Consider the following 24,334-nt stretch of genomic DNA (forward strand, 5'->3'; position numbering starts at 1 on the left):
GCAATATGCAAGTTTCACGTCACTTTTGACGTTAGTTGAGTCCTTTCGAGACATTCCCTACTCTGGCATGTGAATCTAAAGACCTTGCGGCTGCGCACTTTATTTTGCGAGACACTACCAAGTGAGAGAAGATAGGGGGTTCCTTCCATAAAAGCCTTTTCACATTTTGTGAAAGACACCCACGTGTTTTCCATTCTATTATTGTTGATTTTATTTAATTCATTGTATTTAATTCATGGTGACTATTTTAAGACATTGCTATGATGTTTATGTAATATAGTTTGAACACCCCCTGTGGAAGTAGTGTATGAATCCAGCGGGAAGTACCAAAGTGCTTAGTGTGTCGGTGGGACTTGTGTTGATATCGCTAGCTGTAGAGAAACTTAAACACTCAATAAAATAGGGTATGTATAAAGTTATATTGTTTGCTAATACATATTATACGTTGAAGATTACATTTAGATTTTGGAATCATGTTTAGCTGTTGTCAAACGTGCCATCCTGTTAGCTAGTTGACTTTAGCCAAACAACCAGATCTGGGACATCGCGTTATGGCATAGAGCAATTATTTTCCAACTTTGTTTAGTGACTGGCTTCAATATACTTTTATTATTCACAAAAGTAAAAATGTTGTTAGTGTTGACAAACATTTTTCCATAAATGCTAGGTGTTTCTCCAAAATAGGCCACACTAGGTCTTGTCCATACGCGTGCGTCTGATATGAAGCGAATGTATCTCGTAAATCTTTGTCTTAGTACAGATCCGATGCATACGCGTGGTCCAGCAACTATTAATAAAGGAAATGCATTCAACTGAAATGTGTCTTCCGCATTTAACCCTACCCCTCTGAATCTGAGAGGTGCGGGGGGACAGCCTTAGTGACATCCACGTATTCGGTGCCAGGGAAACAGGGTAACCCCCTTGCTCAGGGGCAGAACGACAGATTTGTACATTGTCAGCGATTCGATCCAGCAACCTTTCGGTTACTGGTCCGACGTTCTAATAACTTCACCAGCCCGAGTTATCAAAAATTGTGTCAGCACCACTTCACCCCTGCAACTAAATTGCCATTCTTTGTTTTTCAATCTCTCTGATGCACCACTACTATTAATGTCACCTTCAGTTTACAAGCATGACACTAGATGAGCTAAACCATATTCACCCCTCCAGATCCAGGATGTTGATAAGCCCAGAACAGGTAGCTCTGATAGGGCAGGTGTTTGAGGCGTATGTGACAGAGCACCACAGGAGTGACATCCTGCAGATCCTTCAGGAGCCTGATGAGGATGCCCACTACCCGGTGGTTATCAACGCCATGACACTGTTTGAAGCCAACATGGAGGTGGGCGACTACTTCAACGCCTACCCCAGCGAAGTCATCAACATCTTTGACAACACCCTTCACCGAGCTGCTAAGACAGTGTTAGAGAACTCTACACAGCAAAGGTGGTACAAGGTCAAACACCACCTGCATGCCCGAATCACAGGTAAGAGGCTCTTACCCACTTCCAAATCGATGCAAATAACCTCCTAGGCACTTGTATAGATCTGAAAAGATAAGCAGTATGTTGTAAATTTGTTCCACCTAGCCTATCATAGATCAAATTGGAGTTATTGCTATAATTATTTCTAATTAGTTATCCAATCTCTTTATTTACATGAAGACAAGTGCATAGAGAGGTCAATAATATGAGAGACTAGAGAGCTCTTTCTGCTCCCTTCTATGAATGAATTGTCCTCGTACATAGTTATGGCCCTCTGCTGATGTAGCTTTATGGTACGTCTGAGATCTACAGTACCAGTCAAAAGTTTGGACACACATACTCATTCAAGGGTTTTTCTTTATTTTTTACTATCTTTTACTATATTGTAGAATAATAGTGAATACATCAAAACTATGAAATAACACATGGAATCATGCAGTAACCAAAAAAGTGTTTAACAAATCAAAATATATTTTATATTTCAAATCAAATTTTATTGGTCACATACACATATTTAGCAGATGTTATTGTGGGTGTAGTGAAATGCTTGTGTTCCTAGCTCCAACAGTGCAGTAGTATCTAACAGAGCAAGAAGAATGGAATTAAGAAATATATAAATATTAGATTGAACAATGTCGAAGTGGCATTGAATAAAAAAAACAGTAGAATAGAATACAGTATATACATATGAGATGAGTAAAGCAGTATGTAAACATGATTAAAGTGACTAGAGTTCCATTATTAAAGTGGCCAGTGATTCCATGTCTATACGGTAGCAGCCTCTATGGTGCAGGGATGCATAACTGGGTGGAAGTCGGTTAGTGATAGCTATTTAACAGTCTGATGGCCTTAATATAGAAGCTGTTTTTCAGTCTCAGTTCCAGCTTTGATGCACCTATTCTGACCTCGCATTCTGGAAGATGGTGAGGTGAACAGACCGTGAGATTCTTCAAAGTAGCCAGCCTTTGCCTTGATTACAGCTTTGCCCACTCTTTGCATTCTCCCAAACAATTAACAGGTGTGCCTTGTTAATTTGTGGAATTTATTTCCTTAATGCGTTTGAGCCAGTCAGTTGTGTATACCACCCCTACAAGGTATGTATTTATTTATTTATATTTATTTGGTAAAAGACCAAGTCCATATTATGGCAAGAACAGCTCAAATAAGCAAAGAGAAACAAATAAGCAAAGAGAAACCATTATTACTTTAAGACATGAAGGTCAGTCAGTCAGTCCGTCCCGGAAGATTTCAAGAACTTTGTAAGTTTCTCAAAGTGCAGTCGCACAAACCATTAAGCGCTATGATGAAACTGGCTCCCATGAGGATCGCCACAGGAAAGGAAGGCCCAGAGTTACCTCTGCTGCAGAGGATAAGTTCATTAGAGTTACCAGCCTCAGAAATTGCAGCCAAAATAAATGCTTCACGGAGTTCAAGTAACACACATCTCAACATCAACTGTTCAGAGGAGACTGTGTGAATCAGGCCTTCGTGGTCAAATGGCTGCAACGGAAACTACTTCTAAAGGACACCAATAAGAAGTAGAGACTTACTTTGGCCAAGAAACACGAGCAATGAACATTAGACCGGTGGAAATCTCTCCTTTGGTCTAATGAGTCCAAATTTGAGATTTTTGGTTCCAACCGCTGTCTCTTTGTGAGACGCAGAGTAGGTGAACGGATGATCTCTGCATGTGTGGTTCCCACTGTGAAGTGTGATGGTGTGGGGGTGCTTTGCTGGTGACACTGTCTGTGATTTATTTAGAATTCAAGGCACACTTAACCAGCAGCCATCCCACCTGGTTTGCGCTTAGTGGGACTATCATTTGTTTTTCATCAGGACAGTGGCCCAACACACCTCCAGGCTGTGTAAGGGCTGTTTGACCAAGAAGGAGTGTGGCATCAGATGACCTGGTCTCCACAATCACCTGACCTCAACCCAATTGAGATTGACCGCAGAGTGAAGGAAAAGCAGCCACCAAGTGCTGAGTATATGTGGGAACTCCTTCAAGACTGTTGGAAAAGCATTCCAGGTGAAGCTGGTTTGTCATCAAGGCAAAGGTTGGCTACTTTGAAGAATCGCAAATGTGAAATATATTTTGATTTGTTTAACACTTTTTTGGTTACTACATGATACCATGTGTTATTTCATAGTTTTGATGTCGAAAATGTTGAAAATAGTCAAAAATAAAGAAAATAGAAAAACCCTTGAATGAGTACATGTGTCCAAACTTTTGACAGGTACTGTATATTTGTGAGTTTTTTATTTTTTTATTTCACCTTTATTTAACCAGGTAGGCTAGTTGAGAACAGGTTCTCATTTGCAACTGCGACCTGGCCAAGATAAAGCATAGCAGAGTGAACAGACAACACAGAGTTACACATGGAGTAAACAATTAACAAGTCAATAACACAGTAGAGAAAAAAAAGGGGAGTCTATATACAATGTGTGCAAAAGGCATGAGGAGGTAGGCGAATAATTACAATATTGCAGATTAACACTGGAGTGATAAATGATCAGATGATCATGTACAGGTAGAGATATTTGTGTGCAAAAGAGCAGAAAGGTAAATAAATAAAAACTGTGGGGATGAGGTAGGTGAAAATGGGTGGGCTATTTACCAATAGATTATGTACAGCTGCAGCGATCGGTTAGCTGCTCAGATAGCTGATGTTTGAAGTTGGTGAGGGAGATAAAAGTCTCCAACTTCAGCGATTTTTGCAAATCGTTCCAGTCACAGGCAGCAGAGTACTGGAACGAAAGGCGGCCGAATGAGGTGTTGGCTTTGGGGATGCTCAATGAGATACACCTGCTGGAGCGCGTGCTACGGATGGGTGTTGCCATCGTGACCAGTGAGCTGAGATAAGGCGGAGCTTTGCCTAGCATGGCCTTGTAGATGACCTGAGCCAGTGGGTCTGGCGACGAATATGTAGCGAGGGCCAGCCGACTAGAGCATACAAGTCGCAGTGGTGGGTAGTATAAGGTGCTTTAGTGACAAAACGGATGGCACTGTGATAAACTGCATCCAGTTTGCTGAGAAGAGTGTTGGAAGCCATTTTGTAGATGACATCGCCGAAGTCGAGGATCGGTAGGATAGTCAGTTTTACTAGGGTAAGCTTGGCAGCGTGAGTGAAGGAGGCTTTGTTGCGGAATAGAAAGCCGACTCTTGATTTGATTTTTGATTGGAGATGTTTGATATGGGTCTGGAAGGAGAGTTTGCAGTCTAGCCAGACACCTAGGTACTTATAGGTGTCCACATATTCAAGGTCGGAACCATCCAGTGTGGTGATGCTAGTCGGGCAAGCGGGTGCAGGCAGCGATCGGTTGAAAAGCATGCATTTGATTTGACTAGCGTTTAAGAGCAGTTGGAGGCCACGGAAGGAGTGTTGTATGGCATTGAAGCTCGATTGGAGGTTAGATAGCACAGTGTCCAATGACGGGCCGAAAGTGTATAGAATGGTGTCGTCTGCGTAGAGGTGGATCAGGGAATCGCCCGCAGCAAGAGCAACATCATTGATATACACAGAGAAAAGAGTCGGCCCGAGAATTGAACCCTGTGGCACCCCCATAGAGACTGCCAGAGGACCGGACAACATGCCCTCCGATTTGACACACTGAACTCTGTCTGCAAAGTAATTGGTGAACCAGGCAAGGCAGTCATCCGAAAAGCCGAGGCTACTGAGTCTGCCGATAAGAATATGGTGATTGACAGAGTCGAAAGCCTTGGCAAGGTCTTTTATCGATGGCGGTTATGATGTCGTTTAGTACCTTGAGTGTGGCTGAGGTGCACCCGTGACCGGCTCGGAAACCAGATTGCATAGCGGAGAAGGTACGGTGGGATTCGAGATGGTCAGTGACCTGTTTGTTGACTTGGCTTTCGAAGACCTTAGATAGGCAGGGCAGAATGGATATAGGTCTGTAACAGTTTGGGTCCAGGGTGTCTCCCCCTTTGAAGAGGGGGATGACTGCGGCAGCTTTCCAATCCTTGGGGATCTCAGACGATATGAAACAGAGGTTGAACAGGCTGGTAATAGGGGTTGTGACAATGGCGGCGGATAGTTTCATAAATAGAGGGTCCAGATTGTCAAGCCCAGCTGATTTATACGGGTCCAGGTTTTGCAGCTCTTTCAGAACATCTGCTATCTGGATTTGGGTAAAGGAGAACCTGGAGAGGCTTGGGCGAGGAGCTGCGGGGGTGCCGGAGCTGTTGGCCGAGGTAGGAGTAGCCAGGCGGAAGGCATGGCCAGCCGTTGAGAAATGCTTGTTGAAGTTTTCGATAATCATGGATATGTCGGTGGTGACCGTGTTCCCTAGCCTCAGTGCAGTGGGCAGCTGGGAGGAGGTGCTCTTGTTCTCCATGGAACAACATTCACAGTGTCCCAGAACTTTTTGGAGTTGGAGCTACAGGATGCAAACTTCTGCCTGAAGAAGCTGGCCTTAGCTTTCCTGACTGACTGCGTGTATTGGTTCCTGACTTCCCTGAACAGTTGCATATCGCGGGGACTGTTCGATGCTATTGCAGTCCGCCACAGGATGTTTTTGTGCTGGTCGAGGGCAGTCAGGTCTGGAGTGAACCAAGGGCTGTATCTGTTCTTAGTTCTGCATTTTTTGAACGGAGCATGCTTATCTAATATGGTGAGGAAGTTACTCTTAAAGAATGACCAGGCATCCTCAACTGACGGGATGAGGTCAATGTCCTTCCAGGATACCCGGGCCAGGTCGATTAGAAAGGCCTGCTCACAGAAGTGTTTTAGGGAGCGTTTGACAGTGATGAGGGGTGGTCGTTTGACTGCGGCACCGTAGCGGATACAGGCAATGAGGCAGTGGTCGCTGAGATCCTGGTTGAAGACAGCGGAGGTGTATTTGGAGGGCCAGTTGGTCAGGATGACGTCTATGAGGGTGCCCTTGCTTACAGAGTTAGGGTTGTACCTGGTGGGTTCCTTGATGATTTGTGTGAGATTGAGGGCATCTAGCTTAGATTGTAGGACTGCCGGGGTGTTAAGCATATCCCAGTTTAGGTCACCTAACAGAACAAACTCAGAAGCTAGGTGGGGGGCAATCAATTCACAAATGGTGTCCAGGGCACAGCTGGGAGCTGAGGGGGGTCGGTAGCAGGCGGCAACAGTGAGAGACTTATTTCTGGAGAGAGTAATTTTCAGAATTAGTAGTTCGAACTGTTTGGGTATGGACCTGGAAAGTATGACATTATTTTGCAGGCTATCTCTGCAGTAGACTGCGACTCCTCCCCCTTTGGCAGTTCTATCTTGACGGAAGATGTTATAGTTGGGTATGGAAATCTCTGAATTTTTGGTGGCCTTCCTGAGCCAGGATTCAGACACGGCAAGGACATCAGGGTTAGCAGAGTGTGCTAAGGCAGTGAGTAAAACAAACTTAGGGAGGAGGCTTCTAATGTTGACATGCATGAAACCAAGGCTTTTTCGATCACAGAAGTCAACAAATGAGGGTGCCTGGGGACATGCAGGGCCCGGGTTTGCCTCCACATCACCCGCGGAACAGAGAAGGAGTAGTATGAGGGTGCGGCTAAGGGCTATCAAAACTGGTCGCCTAGAGCGTTGGGGACAGAGAATAAGAGGAGCAGGTTTCTGGGCATGATAGAATATATTCAGGGCATAATGCACAGACTGGTATGGTGGGGTGCGGGTACTGCGGAGGTAAGCCCAGGCACTGGGTGATGATGAGAGAGGTTTTATCTCTGGACATGCTGGTTGTAATGGGTGAGGTCACCGCATATGTGGGAGGTGGGACAAAGGAGGTATCAGGGGTGTGAGGAATAGGACTAGGGGCTCCATTGTGAACTAAAACAATGATAACTAACCTGAGCAATAGTATACAAGGCATATTGACATTTGAGAGAGACATACAGCGATGCATACAGTGAACACAGGTGTTGAATTGGGAAAGCTAGCTAATCAGCTAGCATAACAACAGCAGGTGAGATGGCATTGACTAGGCAACTCGGCCGACAGATAAAACAAACAAGCAGAATGGAGTACCGTGATTAATGGACAGTCCAGCGTGCATCAGCTATGTAGCCAAGTGATCAGAGTCCAGGGGGCAGCGGTGGATGGGGCAGGGGGCTGGGCTGGCGAGTGTTATCCAGGTTAAGAAAACTAACAATGACTAAATAGCTTGTAGCTAGCTAGCTGGTTAGCTTCTGGAGGTTCTTGAGTGTGTTCTAAAAATAAAGATAATAGCGATTCCGTATCACATTGGGTCAGGCAAGTTTCCGGAAGGTATAAACAATTTTTTTTTTTAAATCGGGAAGAGATAGAGTACATATGGGCCACTGCGTTTTTGGGACGCGGCGGGACGGTTAGCAGGCCTGTGCTAACAAGCTAACAGATTAGCAGGCCGGGTAAACAAGGTAGTAGTTAGCGGACCTGGGCTAAACAAGCTAGCAGTTAGCGTGCCGAACTAGCAAGCAAGGAGATAGCGAGGGCTAGAGAGTTAGCCTTTGGAGGACGTCGCGATGGGGTGAGTCTGTTTATTCCTCTTCATGCAGTGATATCGATAGACCGGTCGTAGTCAAGGTATTGTAGCCCAGGAGTATGCTAGGAGCTCTGGCCGGGCTAGCTTCAAGCTACGTGGGTGGAAACGCTAGCCAGGAGTAATCAACCAGGGTTGCTGTTTCGCTCGATAGCTAGTTGCGAGGATCCAGCTGAAGAATGTTCTGTTTGTGGTGGGAATCCGGGGGTAAAAAAAATTAATTAGGTCCGTTATGCTCTGGTTAGTTGATGACCGCTAGCATAGCTGGTAGTTAGCTGGCTAGCTTCAGTTGAGAGGGTCCGGTTCCGAAGTAAATATAACTACTTTAGGAAAGTAGCTACATTGGCGGGTTGCAGAAGAGTATTTGGAAGCTTAGGTTTAGCAAAATGTTTTTAAGGATATGCAAAGAAAAAAAATATATATCTAAAACGAAAAAGAGACGATATTTACAGAGAGACGATACGACAGGACAACTACTGCTACGCCATCTTGGATCTGGTTGTCCTCCCTGTCTAATTGCAATGCTTGAAAAGCTCCATTGAAAGCAGTGTCTGGAGGGGTTTGGCCGAAGTGTTCATTTTTTTGTTCAGCTGGAGGCTCACCTCATCAGTCTGCTCTCTGCAACAGAAGTCATTTAAATCGAAACAGACACCATTAGAGTTCCTCATCATAGATAGCTGAATCACTTGTCCAGTGGAAAACATTAGCATCCTTTTGATGCAGCTTGATAATGATAATAATCACAATAGGAAGTACAGTATACCCATCACTGGCCAGCAGGATTTAATGAGAACATTATGAACATCTTGTCTCCGTGTAGGTATCTGTCTGGTTGTTGACTTGGGATGAATGTCTGCCTGAAATGCAGGAGAACAGTAGGCAGTAAGAGACTGAAACAGGAGACTCAGCATGGTGTAACAACAACAACAAGCCATTCCATATATCACTCTCAGCAGGCCCAGTATTGACTTCCTGAGATGACACATGGTTACCTGAGATGGGGACCAGAAAAACTGTAGCTACTTAATGAGGGTTTCTTATAGAGGTCGACAGATTAATCGGAATGGCCGAATTCAAGTTTTCATAACAATCGGAAATCAATTGCCGATTTCCGATTTAAATATATATATTTTTTATTTTTGTTATACCTTTATTTAACTAGGCAAGTCAGTTAAGAACACATTCTTAGTTTCAATGACGGCCTAGGAACGGTGGGTTAACTGCCTTGTTCAGGTGCAGAACGACAGATGTTCACCTTGTCAGCTCAGGGGATCCAATATTGCAACCGTACAGTTAACTAGTCCAACGCTCTAACCATTGCACTCCACGAGGAGCCTGCCTGTTACGTGAACGTAATAGAAGCCAAGGTAAATTGCTAGCTAGCATTAAACTTATCTTATAAAAAACGATCAATCATAATCACTAATCCAGTTTAGTAGGCAATATTAACCAGGTGAAATTGTGTCATTTCTCTTGCGTTCATTGCACGCAGAGTCGGGGTATATGCAACAGTTTGGGCTGCCTGGCTCATTGCGAACTAATTTGCCAGAATTTTACGTAATTATGACATAACATTGAAGGTTGTGCAATGTAACAAGAATATTTAGATAAAATACCGAACGGTTCCGTATTTCACTGAAATAATAAACGTTTTGTTTTCGAAATGATCGTTTCTGGATTCGACCATATTAATGACCAAAGGCTCGTATTTCTGTGTGTTATTATGTTATTATTAAGTCTGATTTGATAGAGCAGTCTGACTGAGCAGCAGCAGGCCCGTAATCATTCATTCAAACAGCACTTTCGTGCGTTTTACCAGCAGCTCTTCGCAAGCACAGCGCTGTTTATGACTTCAAGCCTAATGGCTGGTGTAACCAATGTGAAATGGCTAGCTAGTTAGCTGGATGTGCGCTAATACCGTTTCAAACGTCACTTGCTTTTAGATTTGGAGTAGTTATTCCCCTTGTGCTGCAAGGGCCGCGGCTTTTGTGGGGCGATGGGTAACGCTGCTTCGAGTGTGGCTGTTGTTGATGTGTTCCTGGTTCGAGCCCAGGTAGGGGCGAGGAGAGGGACGGAAGCTATACTGTTACACTGGCAATACTATGGTGCCTATAAGAACATCCACTAGTCAAAGGTTAATGAAATACAAATGGTATAGAGAGAAATAGTCCTATAATAACTACAACCTAAAACCTCTTACCTTGGAATATTGAAGACTCATGGTCAAATCTCCAATCGAAAATCAAATCAAGAGTCTGCTTTCTATTCCGCAACAAAGCCTCCTTCACTCACGCTGCCAAGCTTACCCTAGTAAAACTGACTATCTTACCGATCCTCGACTTCGGCGATGTCATCTACAAAATGGCTTCCAACACTCTTCTCAGCAAACTGGATGCAGTTTATCACAGTGCCATCCGTTTTGTCACTAAAGCACCTTATACTACCCACCACTGCGACTTGTATGCTCTAGTCAGCTGGCCCTCGCTACATATTCGTCGCCAGACCCACTGGCTCCAGGTCATCTACAAGGCCATGCTAGGCAAAGCTCCGCCTTATCTCAGCTCACTGGTCACGATTGCAACACCCATCCGTAGCACGCGCTCCAGCAGGTGTATCTCATTGAGCATCCCCAAAGCCAACACCTCATTCGGCCGCCTTTCGTTCCAGTACTCAGCTGCCTGTGACTGGAACGATTTGCAAAAATCGCTGAAGTTGGAGACTTTTATCTCCCTCACCAACTTCAAACATCAGCTATCTGAGCAGCTAACCGATCGCTGCAGCTGTACATAATCTATTGGTAAATAGCCCACCCATTTTCACCTACCTCATCCCCACAGTTTTTATTTATTTACCTTTCTGCTCTTTTGCACACAAATATCTCTACCTGTACATGATCATCTGATCATTTATCACTCCAGTGTTAATCTGCAATATTGTAATTATTCGCCTACCTCCTCATGCCTTTTGCACACATTGTATATAGACTCCCCTTTTTTTTCTCTACTGTGTTATTGACTTGTTAATTGTTTACTCCATGTGTAACTCTGTGTTGTCTGTTCACTCTGCTATGCTTTATCTTGGCCAGGTCGCAGTTGCAAATGAGAACCTGTTCTCAACTAGCCTACCTGGTTAAATAAAGGTGAAATAAAAAAATAAAAAGGAACCACCAACTTTCATATGTTCTCATGTTCTGAGCAAGGAACTTAAACGTTAGATTTTTTACATGGCACACATTTTACATGGCACATATGGCATATTGGCACATATTACTTTCTTCTCCAACACTTTGTTTTTGCATTATTTAATCCAAATTGAACATGTTTCATTATTTATTTGAGGAAAAATTGATTTTATTGATGTATTATATTAAGTTAAAATAAGTGTTCATTCAGTATTGTTGTAATTGTCATTATTACAAATAAATAAATCAGCCGATTAATCGGTTATCGGCATTTTTGGTCCTCCAAGTATCGGTATCGGCGTTGAGAAATCATAATCGGTCGACCTCTAGTTTCTTATGTACACTGTCTCGAGAAATAAGGCTGCGTTTACACAGACAGCCCGATTCTGATTTTTTTTGTTGGACTGATTGGTATTTTAACCAATCAGATCAGTTCTTTTGCCAATAATTGGGCTAAATATCATAATTGGTCTGTCTGTGTAAAGGCTGCCAAAACTCAGCCGCACTATGGGTTCCGACATCTGCCAGGCTGCCACAGTTTTACCGACACCATTAGTTTAACACCTGGAGCGGGTTGACATGGATTTGCCTGATTTGATTTTAATATGCAGATGATAAAAAAAGAGCACAGACATATAGTCAGATGGGAATAATCTGTAATGATTGACCTTGTCTGTCTGCCAGCCTTGCAAAGTAGCTCAACCTTCACATCTAATTACTTTAGCCATTGCGTACTGCAGTCTGGGGTCTCACCAGTACAGAGAGCAGTGTTATAAATAGCCAGATGATGTACTCGACTCGTATGCTGTTCCTTGGTTTGTTACATGGCGTGAATGTAGAAGGCATAGCAAATAGCAGCAGGGCTCTTGGTGATGCAGCTGTGTGTGTTCTGGTGGGGAATGTTACTGCTACAAGGCCATGTTTAAGATCAGACCAGTATATGCTTCAATACTTTCAACAGGTTGCTCGCTCGAAATTCAGAATGTCTCTCTGTGGAGAGGACCACTGTATGTGGGCTGCATCTTAAAACTCAGTTGTCTACTCTCATGAGAAAATGGAAAGTGCTTCACATAAACCACTCTGAAGATGTGGACGGGAAATGTCAATGTTGTTTGAGATGCCAGATGGAGAGAGATGATAATACACTATATATACAAAAGTCTGTGGACACACCATCAAATTAGTGAATTTGGCTATTTTAGCCACACCCATTGCTGACAGGTGTATAAAATCAAGCACACAGACATACAATCTCCATTGGCAGTAAAATGGCCTTACTAAAGAGCTCAATGACTTACAATGTGGCACCGTCATAGGATGCCACCTTTTCAACAAGTCAGTTCGTCAAATTTCTACTATGCTAGAGCTGCCCCGGTCAATTGTAAGTGCTGTTATTGTGAAGTGGCAATGTCTAGGAGCAACAACGGCTCAGCCGCGAAGTGGTAGGCCACACAAACTCACAGAACGGGACCGCCAAATGCTGAATCGCATAGCGTGTATAAATCATATGTCCTCAGTTGCAACACTCACTACTGAGTTGCAAACTGCTTCTGGATGCAACGTCAGCACAATAACTGTTCGTCGGAGGCTTCATGAAATGGGTTTCCATGGCTGAGCAGCTGCACACAAGCCTAAGGTCAACATTCACAATACCAAGCGTCGGCAGGAGTGGTGTAAAGCTCGCCGCCATTGGACTCTGGAGCAGTGGAAACATGTTCTGTGGAGTGATAATGTTCTCTGGAACGCTACCTGCCCCAATGCATTGTGCCAACTGTCAAGTTGGGTGGAGGAGGAATAATGGTCTAGGGCTGTTTTTCATGGTTCGGTCTAGGCCCCTTAGTTCCAATGAAGGGAAATCTTAACGCTACAGAATAGAATAACATTCTAGACGATTCTGTGCTTCCAACTTGGCAACAGTTTGGGGAAGGCCCTTTCCTGTTTCAGCATGACAATGCCCTCGTGCACAAAGCGAGGAAATGGTTAGTTGAGATCGGTGTGGAACAACTTTACTGGCCTGCACAAAGCCCTGACCTCAATTCACCTTTGGAATGAATTTGAACGCCGACTGCGAGCCAGGCCTATTGTTCGACGAGCATCTGATCCTACTGGACACCAGGATGTCCACATACTTTTGGCCATGTCGTGTATGTTCTATTTTTATTTATTTTCTTAACCAGGGAAGTCCATTAGGAACACATTCTTATTTACAATGACGGCCTACATTGGCTAACCTGTGTGCCGCCCTATGGGACTCCCAATCATGGCAGATGTGATTCAGCTTGGTTTCGAACCAGGGATTGTTGTGATGCCTTTTGCGCTGAGATGCAGTGCCTTAGACTGCTGCACCACTCGGGAGCCCCTATTAATCCATGATAACATTGGTGGGCTGGAGTATTGCATTTTATCCATAAATGCCTATTTTCCTTTTATATTCTATCAGTGCATGGGATTACATTTTACACTGACAGTGTCTGCGAGTCCACAGATTTATCAGGGAAAAAGACTTCACAAGTCTGCTATGGATTCTCAGTGGTCACTGCTTAGGCCTAAAGCTACCTTTTACCAAAGAAGGCTTCTCCCATAAATCAAATCAAATGTTTTTGTCACATGCGCAGAATACAAAAGGTGGAGATCTTACTGTGAAATGCTTACTTACAAGCCCTTAACCAACAATGCAGTTTTTAGAAAAATAAGCGATAAGAAAAAACTAAAGTAAAAAATAAAACCGCAACAATAAAATAACAAAAACGAGGCTAATATACAGGGGGTACCAGTACCGAGTCAATGTGCGGGGGTACAGGTTAGTTGAGATAATTGAGGTAATATGTACATGTAGGTAGAGGTTAAGTGACTATGCATGGCTAATAAACAGTGATTAGCAGCAGTGTAAAAAAAAAAAAAAAATGGGTCAATGCAAATAGTCTGGGTAGCCATTTGATTAGCTGTTCAGGAGTCTCATGGCTTGGGGGTAGAAGCTGTTAAGAAGCCTTTTGGACAGACTTGGTGCTATGGTACCGCTTGCCGTGCGGTAGCAGAGAGAACAGTCTATGACTAGGGTGGCTGGAGTCTTTGGCAATTTGTAGGGCTTTCCTCTGACACCGCCTGGTATAGAGGTCCTGGATGGCAGGAAGCTTGGCCCCACAGTGATGCACTGGGCTGTACGCACTACCCTCTGTAGCACCTTGCGGTCGAAGACCGAGCTGTTGCCAGACTAGGTGGTGATGCAACCAGTCTGAATGCTCTCAATGGTGTAGCTGCTGAACTTATTGAGGATTTGAGGACCCAGGCCAAATCTTCTCAGTCTCCTGAGGGGGAATAGGTTTTGTCGTGCCCTCTTAGAGTTCTCTGCGTTACTTACTTTTATCAAATACAATACTGTTGGCTACTTGACAGATGTACAGTAAGGCTATGTAATGGGCTACACATCACATTACACACACAAAATTATTTTGTGCAAGATGCATGCCATACATCTCTCTTCAATACAATAGCGGGTAGAGAGCCCCATCTGGTGGTTAATATTGAGCATGACAAGGAATGCTGAACTTTGTTTGAGTTCCAGGAAAGATGGTACAGCGTGTTGTCAGTTCTGATCATTGTTTTGATGTCTAGTCCAGTGCTCCTTAGTCTGTTTGATGTCCATAAACCTAACCTCCCTCTGCATTGCTGCATGTCATCACGCCTCAGGTCTTCCTGTGTGTCCTGAGCTCACCAGGGAGAACATCCCCAAGTCTCGGGACGCTGGTCACTTCCTGTCCGTCACGGGCACGGTCATCCGCACCAGTGTGGCCAAGGTTCTGGAGTACGAGAGGGACTACATGTGCTCTAAGTGCCGTCACGTGTTCTCCCTGCAGGCTGACTTTGAGCAGTACTATAGCTTCGTTCCCCCTACCAGCTGCCCCAACCAGGACCTCTGTAACTCCAACAAGTTCACCTGCCTGTCAGCCAGCTCCACCCCGGCAGCATGCAGGGACTACCAGGAAATTAAGATCCAGGAGCAGGTGACTTGGGGCTAAGGGGCTATAGTACTGTTTGTTTTAATTATAGTCTACACATTGTTTAACCCTGTTGAATAACATCTGCAAACACAAATTGTTGGCCTATATTTGATCAAACTGCGCCCCTCTTTCCCTGCTGTTCTGTGTGCTCAGGCCCAGAGGTTGTCTGTGGGCAGTATTCCTCGCTCCATGGTGGTCATTTTGGAGGACGATCTGGTAGACAGCTGTAAATCAGGTAACATTGGTCACTATGATGTCATTTGTCACTATGATATCACAGTTGACATTTGTATTGGAAATTACATCACAGTGGGATTTTTACATAAAGGGTATTGCCATACTGTATTATGGGAATTTGTTTTGTAGAGGGCGACATCATTGTGTTAGGTAGATTGTGACATCACTGAGTTTTGGAATTCCATATTGTGATGTATTACCAATGATGTCATAATACTGTATGATGTACGGATGTTACATTGTGGTGTCATGTTGTGTGTGATAACATCACAATACCATATGATTGTCTTTCACCCAAGATGAAGCCGCAGTAGATGAACATGAATGTTTTTAAGGGATTAGTGTCATCACATTGAATGTTGGGACTGAATTTCTAGGATATCACCATCTGTGATGACATTTTTTCAGGTGATGATGTTACAGTGTATGGAGTAGTTCGTCAGCGATGGAAGCCCCTGTACGAGGACGCACGCTGTGAATTGGATCTGGTGTTGAAAGCCAATTTCATTGAAGTGAACAATGAGCAGACCATGGCAGCTCTGGTCCTAGAGGACATGCAGCAGGAGTTTGAGGAGTTCTGGGACAATTACAAACATGACCCTATAACTGGTACATAATAACACGACTGTAATACTTCCCCAATCCCCATAATTAAAACTGTTGCCATACAGATTTAGATACTACTTTTTAATGTATTTAATAGTCATTATTACATGATAAATACTATATGAGATGAGATGGACATGAAATGTGTATGGAATTTGATTGTTCTTCTTCCATGTTCTCTCTGAAGGCAGGAACCAGATTCTCATGAGCCTGTGCCCACAAGTGTTTGGAATGTATGTAGTTAAGTTAGCTGTTGCCATGGTGTTAGCAGGTGGGGTGCAAAGAATAGATCCTTCTGGAACGAAAGTAAGAGGTATGTATCCTTGTTCAAAATGTGGACCAATTTCTCTTACATGCCTCACAAACTGCAACTCTATTGGTGTCGATGTTAATATCTGATTCTAGATTTGTAATACGTTTCTGGTTTAGGCGAGTCTCATCTTCTGCTGGTGGGAGACCCAGGCACAGGGAAGTCTCAGTTTCTGAAGTACGCTGCTAAGATCACTCCCCGGTCAGTCCTCACTGCTGGGATCGGCTCCACTACCGCAGGTCTGTCTACCCTCTGCTGGTTCATCTGAAACAGTTCACTTTGCTTAAAGGAATCACTGAAATAACTACTTATGTTAGTCAAAAAAGGAATATGTGTTGTGTGTCAGGGTTGACGGTGGCAGCAGTGAAGGACTCCGGGGAGTGGCATCTAGAGGCAGGAGCACTGGTGCTGTCTGACGGAGGCCTGTGTTGTATCGACGAGTTCAATAGCATCAAAGAGCACGACCGCACCAGCATCCACGAAGCCATGGAGCAGCAAACCATCAGTGTGGCCAAGGCAGGGTAAGGAAAAATATTATCTTGCACTCACATCTGTTAAGGGCTGAAGCAGGGTCATAATGACTGACATGCATAAAGCATCTTTCTATTTCCTCCATTGACTTTGTGGGTCTATTTCCCTCTGTCCCACCCAGCATGGTGTGTAAACTGAACACCAGGACCACCATCTTGGCTGCCACCAACCCTAAGGGCCAGTACGACCCAAACGTGCCTGTGTCGGTCAACGTGGCCCTGGCCAGCCCCCTGCTCAGCCGCTTTGACCTGGTCCTGGTCCTACTGGACACCAAGAACCCTGAGTGGGACCGCATCATCTCCTCCTTCATACTGCACAACAAAGGTGTTTATACAGAGTCCTTATAGAGAGAGAGAGAGAGAACAGGCTCTGAAGAGCTAGTGTGTTCACATCCACCAGTTTTTAGACCACACTGCATTTTGGCTTCATAATGATAGAAACTGGTCCAGACCCTGGAGAAACAGGACTCTGGTCAATTAATGACATGAATTAGTCTGTATGTCGCTATGGATAAAAGCATCTGCTAAATGGCATATTATATATACACTGCTCAAAAAAATAAAGGGAACACTTAAACAACACAATGTAACTCCAAGTCAATCACACTTCTGTGAAATCAAACTGTCCACTTAGGAAGCAACACTGATTGACAATAAATTTCACATGCTGTTGTGCAAATGGAATAGACAACAGGTGGAAATTATAGCCAATTAGCAAGACACCCCCAATAAAGGAGTGGTTCTGCAGGTGGTGACCACAGACCACTTCTGAGTTCCTATGCTTGCTGGCTGATGTTTTGGTCACTTTTGAATGCTGGCGGTGCTTTCACTCTAGTGGTAGAATGAGACGGAGTCTACAACCCACACAAGTGGCTCAGGTAGTGCAGCTCATCCAGGATGGCACATCAATGCGAGCTGTGGCAAGAAGGTTTGCTGTGTCTGTCAGCGTAGTGTCCAGAGCATGGAGGCGCTACCAGGAGACATGCCAGTACATCAGGAGATTGGAGGAGGCCGTAGGAGGGCAACAACCCAGCAGCAGGACCGCTACCTCTGCCTTTGTGCAAGGAGGAGCATTTACATTTACATTTAAGTCATTTAGCAGACGCTCTTATCCAGAGCGACTTACAAATTGGTGCTTTCACCTTATGACATCCAGTGGAACAGCCACTTTACAATAGTGCATCTAGGTCTTTTAAGGGGGGGGTGAGAAGGATTACTTTATCCTATCCTAGGTATTCCTTAAAGAGGTGGGGTTTCAGGTGTCTCCGGAAGGTGGTGATTGACTCCGCTGTCCTGGCGTCGTGAGGGAGTTTGTTCCACCATTGGGGGCCAGAGCAGCGAACAGTTTTGACTGGGCTGAGCGGGAACTGTACTTCCTCAGTGGTAGGGAGGCGAGCAGGCCAGAGGTGGATGAACGCAGTGCCCTTGTTTGGGTGTAGGGCCTGATCAGAGCCTGGAGGTACTGAGGTGCCGTTCCCCTCACAGCTCCGTAGGCAAGCACCATGGTCTTGTAGCGGATGCGAGCTTCAACTGGAAGCCAGTGGAGAGAGCGGAGGAGCGGGGTGACGTGAGAGAACTTGGGAAGGTTGAACACCAGACGGGCTGCGGCGTTCTGGATGAGTTGTAGGGGTTTAATGGCACAGGCAGGGAGCCCAGCCAACAGCGAGTTGCAGTAATCCAGACGGGAGATGACAAGTGCCTGGATTAGGACCTGCGCCGCTTCCTGTGTGAGGCAGGGTCGTACTCTGCGGATGTTGTAGAGCATGAACCTACAGGAACGGGCCACCGCCTTGATGTTATCTGAGAACGACAGGGTGTTGTCCAGGATCACGCCAAGGTTCTTAGCGCTCTGGGAGGAGGACACAATGGAGTTGTCAACCGTGATGGCGAGATCATGGAACGGGCAGTCCTTCCCCGGGAGGAAGAGCAGCTCCGTCTTGCCGAGGTTCAGCTTGAGGTGATGATCCGTCATCCACACTGATATGTCTGCCAGACATGCAGAGATGCGATTCGCCACCTGGTCATCAGAAGGGGGAAAGGAGAAGATTAATTGTGTGTCGTCTGCATAGCAATGCAAAATGACCTCCAGCAGGCCACAAATGTGCATGTGTCTGCTCAAACGGTCAGAAACAGACTCCATGAGGGTGGTATGAGGGCCCGACGTCCACAGGTGGGGGTTGTGCTTACAGCCCAACACCGTGCAGGACGTTTGGCATTTGCCAGAGAACACCAAGATTGGCAAATTCGCCACTGGCGCCCTGTGCTCTTCACAGATGAAAGCAGGTTCACACTGAGCACATGTGACAGATGTGACAGAGTCTGGAGACACCGTGGAGAACGTTCTGCTGCCTGCAACATCCTCCAGCATGACCGGTTTGGCGGTGAGTCAGTCATGGTGTGGGGTGGCATTTCTTTGGGGGGCCGCACAGCCCTCCATGTGCTCGCCAGAGGTAGCCTGACTGCCATTAGGTACAGAGATGAGATCCTCAGACCCCTTGTGAGACCATATGCTGGTGCGGTTGGCCCTGGGTTCCTCCTAATGCAAGACAATGCTAGACCTCATGTGGCTGGAGTGTGTCAGCAGTTCCTGCAAGAGGAAGGCATTGATGCTATGGACTGGCCCGCCCGTTCCCCAGACCTGAATCCAATTGAGCACATCTGGGACATCATGTCTCGCTCCATCCACCAACGCCAAGTTGCACCACAGACTGTCCAGGAGTTGGCAGATGCTTTAGTCCAGATCTGGGAGGAGATCCCTCAGGAGACCTGATCCGCCACCTCATCAGGAGCATGCCCAGGCGTTTTAGGGAGGTCATACAGGCACGTGGAGGCGACACACACTACTGAGCCTCATTTTGACTTGTTTTAAGGACATTACATCAAAGTTGGATCTGCCTGTAGTGTGGTTTTCCACTTTCATTTAGAGTGTGACTCCAAATCCAGACCTCCATGGGTTGATAAATTTGATTTCCATTGATCATTTTTGTGTGATTTTGTTGTCCGCACATTCAACTATGTAAAGAAAAAAGTATTTAATAAGAATATTTCATTCATTCAGATCTAGGATGTGTTATTTTAGTGTTCCCTTAATTTTTTTGAGCAGTGTATGATCAGTTGAAGTACACAACAGTCATTAAAGAAACCAGTCCTCTAGAAGTGGAGTGGAATAATCCTGCGCTTAGTGCCTGAGATGACCTATGTAATTGGTGGATATCTGAGGAATCAGTGGGATATCATATTGCTGAGTTAAGCTACACTGCAAATTAGAGTTGAGACCTCCTCTGGGCTCTTCATTAGAAAAGACAATCTATCTCCCCAGAAAACAGCATTTGATCATTTGCATAATATAATTCCCACAGTATTTGCGTAAGGAAGAGAGCTATGTTGAATGAAAATGCCAATGATATAAAGTGTCTCTGGCATCGCCCCAGTTTAATTAGTGCTCTAGGTCGTTATCAAGGCGATCACTCAGGGAGTTGTGGTTACGGAAGCCTGGGTCCTATTCATTATGACAAAACGTTTTGCAACAAAAAACAAATCTTATTGGACAAGTTTAGGTAGTCCCATCCTGTTTCAGTTAGTTTTCTTCTGTCTGGTAAATAATAAATACAACCCCGCATCTTGCTCATTACTTTAATCAGAAGGCTAATATCAATATGCGTGCCAGTCTCTCTTGGCTAAAAGTAGAGGAGAGACTGACTGCATCACTTCTTGTTTTTAGAAGAAACATTGATGTGTTGTAAATTCCAAATGGTTTGCATTGTCAACTTACACACAGCACTGACACACAAACTTACCCCAACAGACATGCCACCAGGGGTCTTTTCACAGTCCCCAAATCCAGAATAAATTCAAGAAAACATACAGTATTTATAGAGCCATGATTGCATGGAACTCCCTTCCATCAAAGATTGATCAAGTGAACAGCAAACCTGGTTTTAAAAAACGGATAAAGCAACACCTCACAACACCTCCCCTGTTTGACTTAGACATTGTGTGTATGTACTGATTTGTCATGTTTTAAATGTATGTAATTCTGTCCTTGAGCGGTTCTTGTCTATTAATGTTCTATATTATTGAATGTTTTCTGTGGACCCCAGGAAGAGTAGCTGCTACTATCGCAACCGTTAATTGGGATCCTAATAAAATACCAAATACCTTCATCTGCCCTTCAGGAGCTCCCTGCCAGTCGGAGGATTCTTTGTGGAGCATGGAGAAGATGAAGGCCTACTTCTGCCTGATCAAGGTGCTGCAGCCGCACGTGTCTGAGGAGGCCAACTCCATCCTGTCCCGCTACTACCAGCTGCAGAGGCAGAGCGACAGCAGGAACGCAGCCCGCACCACTATCCGCATGCTGGAGAGCCTCAGCCGCCTTGCTGAGGGTGGGACAGCATTTTACATTACACATCTGTCTTTCCTTCTGAATTCCTTTGGGTTTGGTTTAGTAGTTACTGAAAGTGTTCCAACTCATATTTATTATGTGAATGCTTTATGCTATAGTTGTTGTTGATATGATGTGGTCATGAAGCTCATGATCTTTGTCTTGATCCTGGCAGCACACGCCAGGTTGATGTTTCGAGACACTGTCACTGTGGAGGATGCTGTTGTTGTTGTCTCTGTCATGGAGTGCTCTATGCAGGTAGGAAGCTACACTTTGTTACATTCTAACATGAAATAAGCAATAAGGCCCAAGGGGATGTGGTATATTTAAGCAATAAGGCCCAAGGGGATGTGGTATATTTAAGCAATAAGGCCCAAGGGGGTGTGGTATATATTCCACAAACCCCCAAGATGCCTTATTGCTATTATAATAAACTGGTTACCAACGTAATTAAAAGAGTAAACATAAATGTTTTGTCATACCCATGGTATACGGTCTGATATACCACGGCTTTCAGCCAAACACTATTCGGGGCTCAAACCACCCAGTTTATAATGGCCAATATATCACGACTACGGGCTGTTCTTATGCACGACATGAGGCTGAGTACCTGGATACAGCCCTTAGCCGTGGTATATTTGACATATACCACAAACCTCTGAGGTTCCTTATTGATATAATAAGCAGGTTACCAACATAAATAGAACAGTAAACAAGTATTTTTGCATCATAACCATGGTATATTGTCTCATACACACATACACAGCTGAAATGCTTTTTCAGCCAATCAGAATCCAACACCCAAACCACCCAATTTATAACATGTTACATTTTACAGTTACATTGAATGTAAACTGTAATGCCTTCAGCATGACTTGAAACACATGACATAATACAAAATTTAAGGTGAAGTTTCAGTGCGGTGTGTGTGTGCCTCAGGGGGGCGCTCTCCTGGGAGATGTGAATGCTCTTCACACGTCATTCCCTGACAACCCCAGTCAGCAGTACCAGACACAGTGTCAAATTGTTCTGGAGGGCCTCCAGATGCCTCACCTCCTCTACAAGGAGATGGACAGGCTCTCAAGGTGAGACATTATACCTGTGAAAACTTAAAGAACAAGGTTTGTGAAGATTCAACTTTGTAGAACAGGACAAAAAGTAAATATTGTTTATAAATAATGCATTCTCTAACGTATAGTCTTCTACACCATCAGAATAAATCTCACTTATAACAACTCCCCCTCCAACATATTACCTCTAAACCCTAGCCCATGAAAATACTGAGTACAACCCCCTTTATGTATGAATCATTGTGTTTTCTTTAGACTGCAGAATAATGGGCCAGGCTCCCCTAAAGGAACACAAAAAGGTTCTCCTCTGCCTGCAAAGCAGCACAGTGATCTGAGCAGCAGTTATCATCACAAGAGTTCTTCATTCCAGACAAGCGGTCCAGGGCACTCTGACATCACCACAGACTCAGAGAGTGGACTGGACTGGTTCCACTCACTGGCTGGCCCAGTGGGGGGAGGACATGCCAACTCGCCGATCATCACTTCACCCATCACAACATCCACACAACACAACCACAACTCCTTCTCAAAGCAGGCCCGAACCCTGCCAAAACACCCCGCTGTGTCGTTGCTGGGCAACAGCGGTGCTGCACACAAGGTGAGTGGGAGAGCTCCTGTGTGCGATAAGACACCCAGTATAACTGCGGAGGGGGAGGTGGTAGAGAGCTGTAAGGAGAGCAGTAAAAGTACAGCGTCAGCAGCAGCGGAAGACAGATCCTGTTCTGTGGTACAGAAGGTGTCCAAGAAACTGCGAGACAAACGGCTCAGAGCGATGACTCATGTTCCCCTTCAGGGAGACAAAGCTGTGGGAGGAGGCAACATCAGCACCAGCAGAGACCTCATAGACCATCTAGATGTGGAGCAGACCTTCTCCACAGACTCCCTGCCCTCCCACAGCACACCTGTAGCAGGGAAGAAACGCAACTCAAAAAAGAACAATGTCCCTTGTAACCTCCCGTCTGGATACCAGGAGCTCTCTGGTACTGTGGGGGCAGGGGGAGAAGAACTGCACTCTAAGTTCACAGGGTTCACATTTAAACCCAGAGAGAAGATGACCCACACTGAACCTCTCTGTCCAGATACTGACAGCTCAGACTTTCACACAGAGAATAGAGGTCCACCTAGCAAAGGACAGACGCATAACAGAGAGAACCATAACACCGTTTCTTCAGCTAGAGAGAAACAGAATTACAAAGACAAGCCAGCAGAGGGCAGCAGTTCTGCCAAGAAGCTGAGGCTGAGGGTTCAGTCTAAGGAGAAAGAGTTTCCCATTGAGGTGTCACGTGACCTGAACCCAGAGGTCAGTGGTCCCACGGCGGAGGGAGGTGATGGGGGGGATCATGGGACAGAGCAGAAACGCCAGCAGTTGCTGAGCAGAATTGCTCCAGGTGAGAACAGAACTACATTCACAACCTCCACAGACCCTCCACCACTACAGCCAGACCACCCAAAGCCCACTGTGGCGGCCTCTACCCTGGCCAAACTCTCCAGGTTCTCCTTCACAACTACAAAGGACAAGGAAGTTACAAACCTAATAACAACTCTTACATCAGGGGCTCAGGTTACCTCGTCCATAGAGCTTAAAGCAGGGCAGCAGGACACATGGACACAAGCTATCACCAGCATACAGCAGAGGACAGGGGTGCAAGCTAAAGCCTCTACAGAGGATAGGACTGAGGCAAGAGTTAGTGGAGACAAAGACTTCCAGACATTTAACAGTGAGGGCCAAAACCCTGCTATAGATTCTGCTGTCAACCCTAAAAAGAGAAAGTGTTTTGAGCTGGGCTCTAAAGGCCTCTTCTCTGGCCTGTCTATGTTCAGCTCCTCCAACTTTGATGAAGATGATCTGAGTGTAGACTGGGATGAGGAGTCGGGGAAAAAAACTAAAATGTAACAGTGAAATGATGTTTGAAACGATGTAATGTACTGAATATTATTTGTGACTTCTCACCGTGTGTGTGCATGTGTGTTTGTTGTTGTATTGTCAATAATTGGTATAAATTTGCAGATCAGTGTTTGATCATGAGATTCAC

At 45.0% G+C, this 24,334-nt stretch overlaps 1 protein-coding gene across 2 annotated transcripts; it reads left to right on the plus strand.

The window, feature by feature from the left end:
- The first annotated feature begins 146 nt into the window (after positions 1-146).
- LOC115107729 (DNA helicase MCM9) lies at positions 147-24,334 on the plus strand. Of its 2 annotated transcripts, XM_029631311.2 has the most exons (13): positions 147-404; positions 1,171-1,487; positions 14,857-15,170; positions 15,321-15,402; positions 15,813-16,013; positions 16,198-16,323; positions 16,440-16,559; positions 16,667-16,841; positions 16,973-17,175; positions 21,026-21,232; positions 21,407-21,489; positions 22,171-22,316; positions 22,557-24,334. In XM_029631311.2, exons 2-13 carry the CDS (start codon positions 1,178-1,180, stop codon positions 24,193-24,195), a joined length of 3,606 nt encoding a protein of 1,201 aa, XP_029487171.1. In that variant the 5' UTR covers positions 147-404; positions 1,171-1,177; the 3' UTR covers positions 24,196-24,334. The 2 variants fall into 2 exon arrangements, with proteins under 2 accessions (XP_029487171.1, XP_029487170.1); XM_029631310.2 differs by lacking the exon at positions 147-404 and having other exon boundaries at positions 412-1,487.

Source organism: Oncorhynchus nerka, linkage group LG24, assembly GCF_034236695.1.
Source record: "Oncorhynchus nerka isolate Pitt River linkage group LG24, Oner_Uvic_2.0, whole genome shotgun sequence".
In the NCBI taxonomy this organism is placed as follows: domain Eukaryota; kingdom Metazoa; phylum Chordata; class Actinopteri; order Salmoniformes; family Salmonidae; genus Oncorhynchus; species Oncorhynchus nerka.

Bases quoted from the DNA above. Each gene is read 5' to 3' on its own strand.
- LOC115107729 (XM_029631310.2), top strand. From the start codon at position 1,133: ATGACACTAGATGAGCTAAACCATATTCACCCCTCCAGATCCAGGATG. The intron at 1,488-14,856 runs GTAAGAGGCTCT...ATCACGCCTCAG, and splicing joins CCTGCATGCCCGAATCACAG to GTCTTCCTGTGTGTCCTGAG. The intron at 21,233-21,406 runs GTGGGACAGCAT...TGATCCTGGCAG, and splicing joins CCTCAGCCGCCTTGCTGAGG to CACACGCCAGGTTGATGTTT.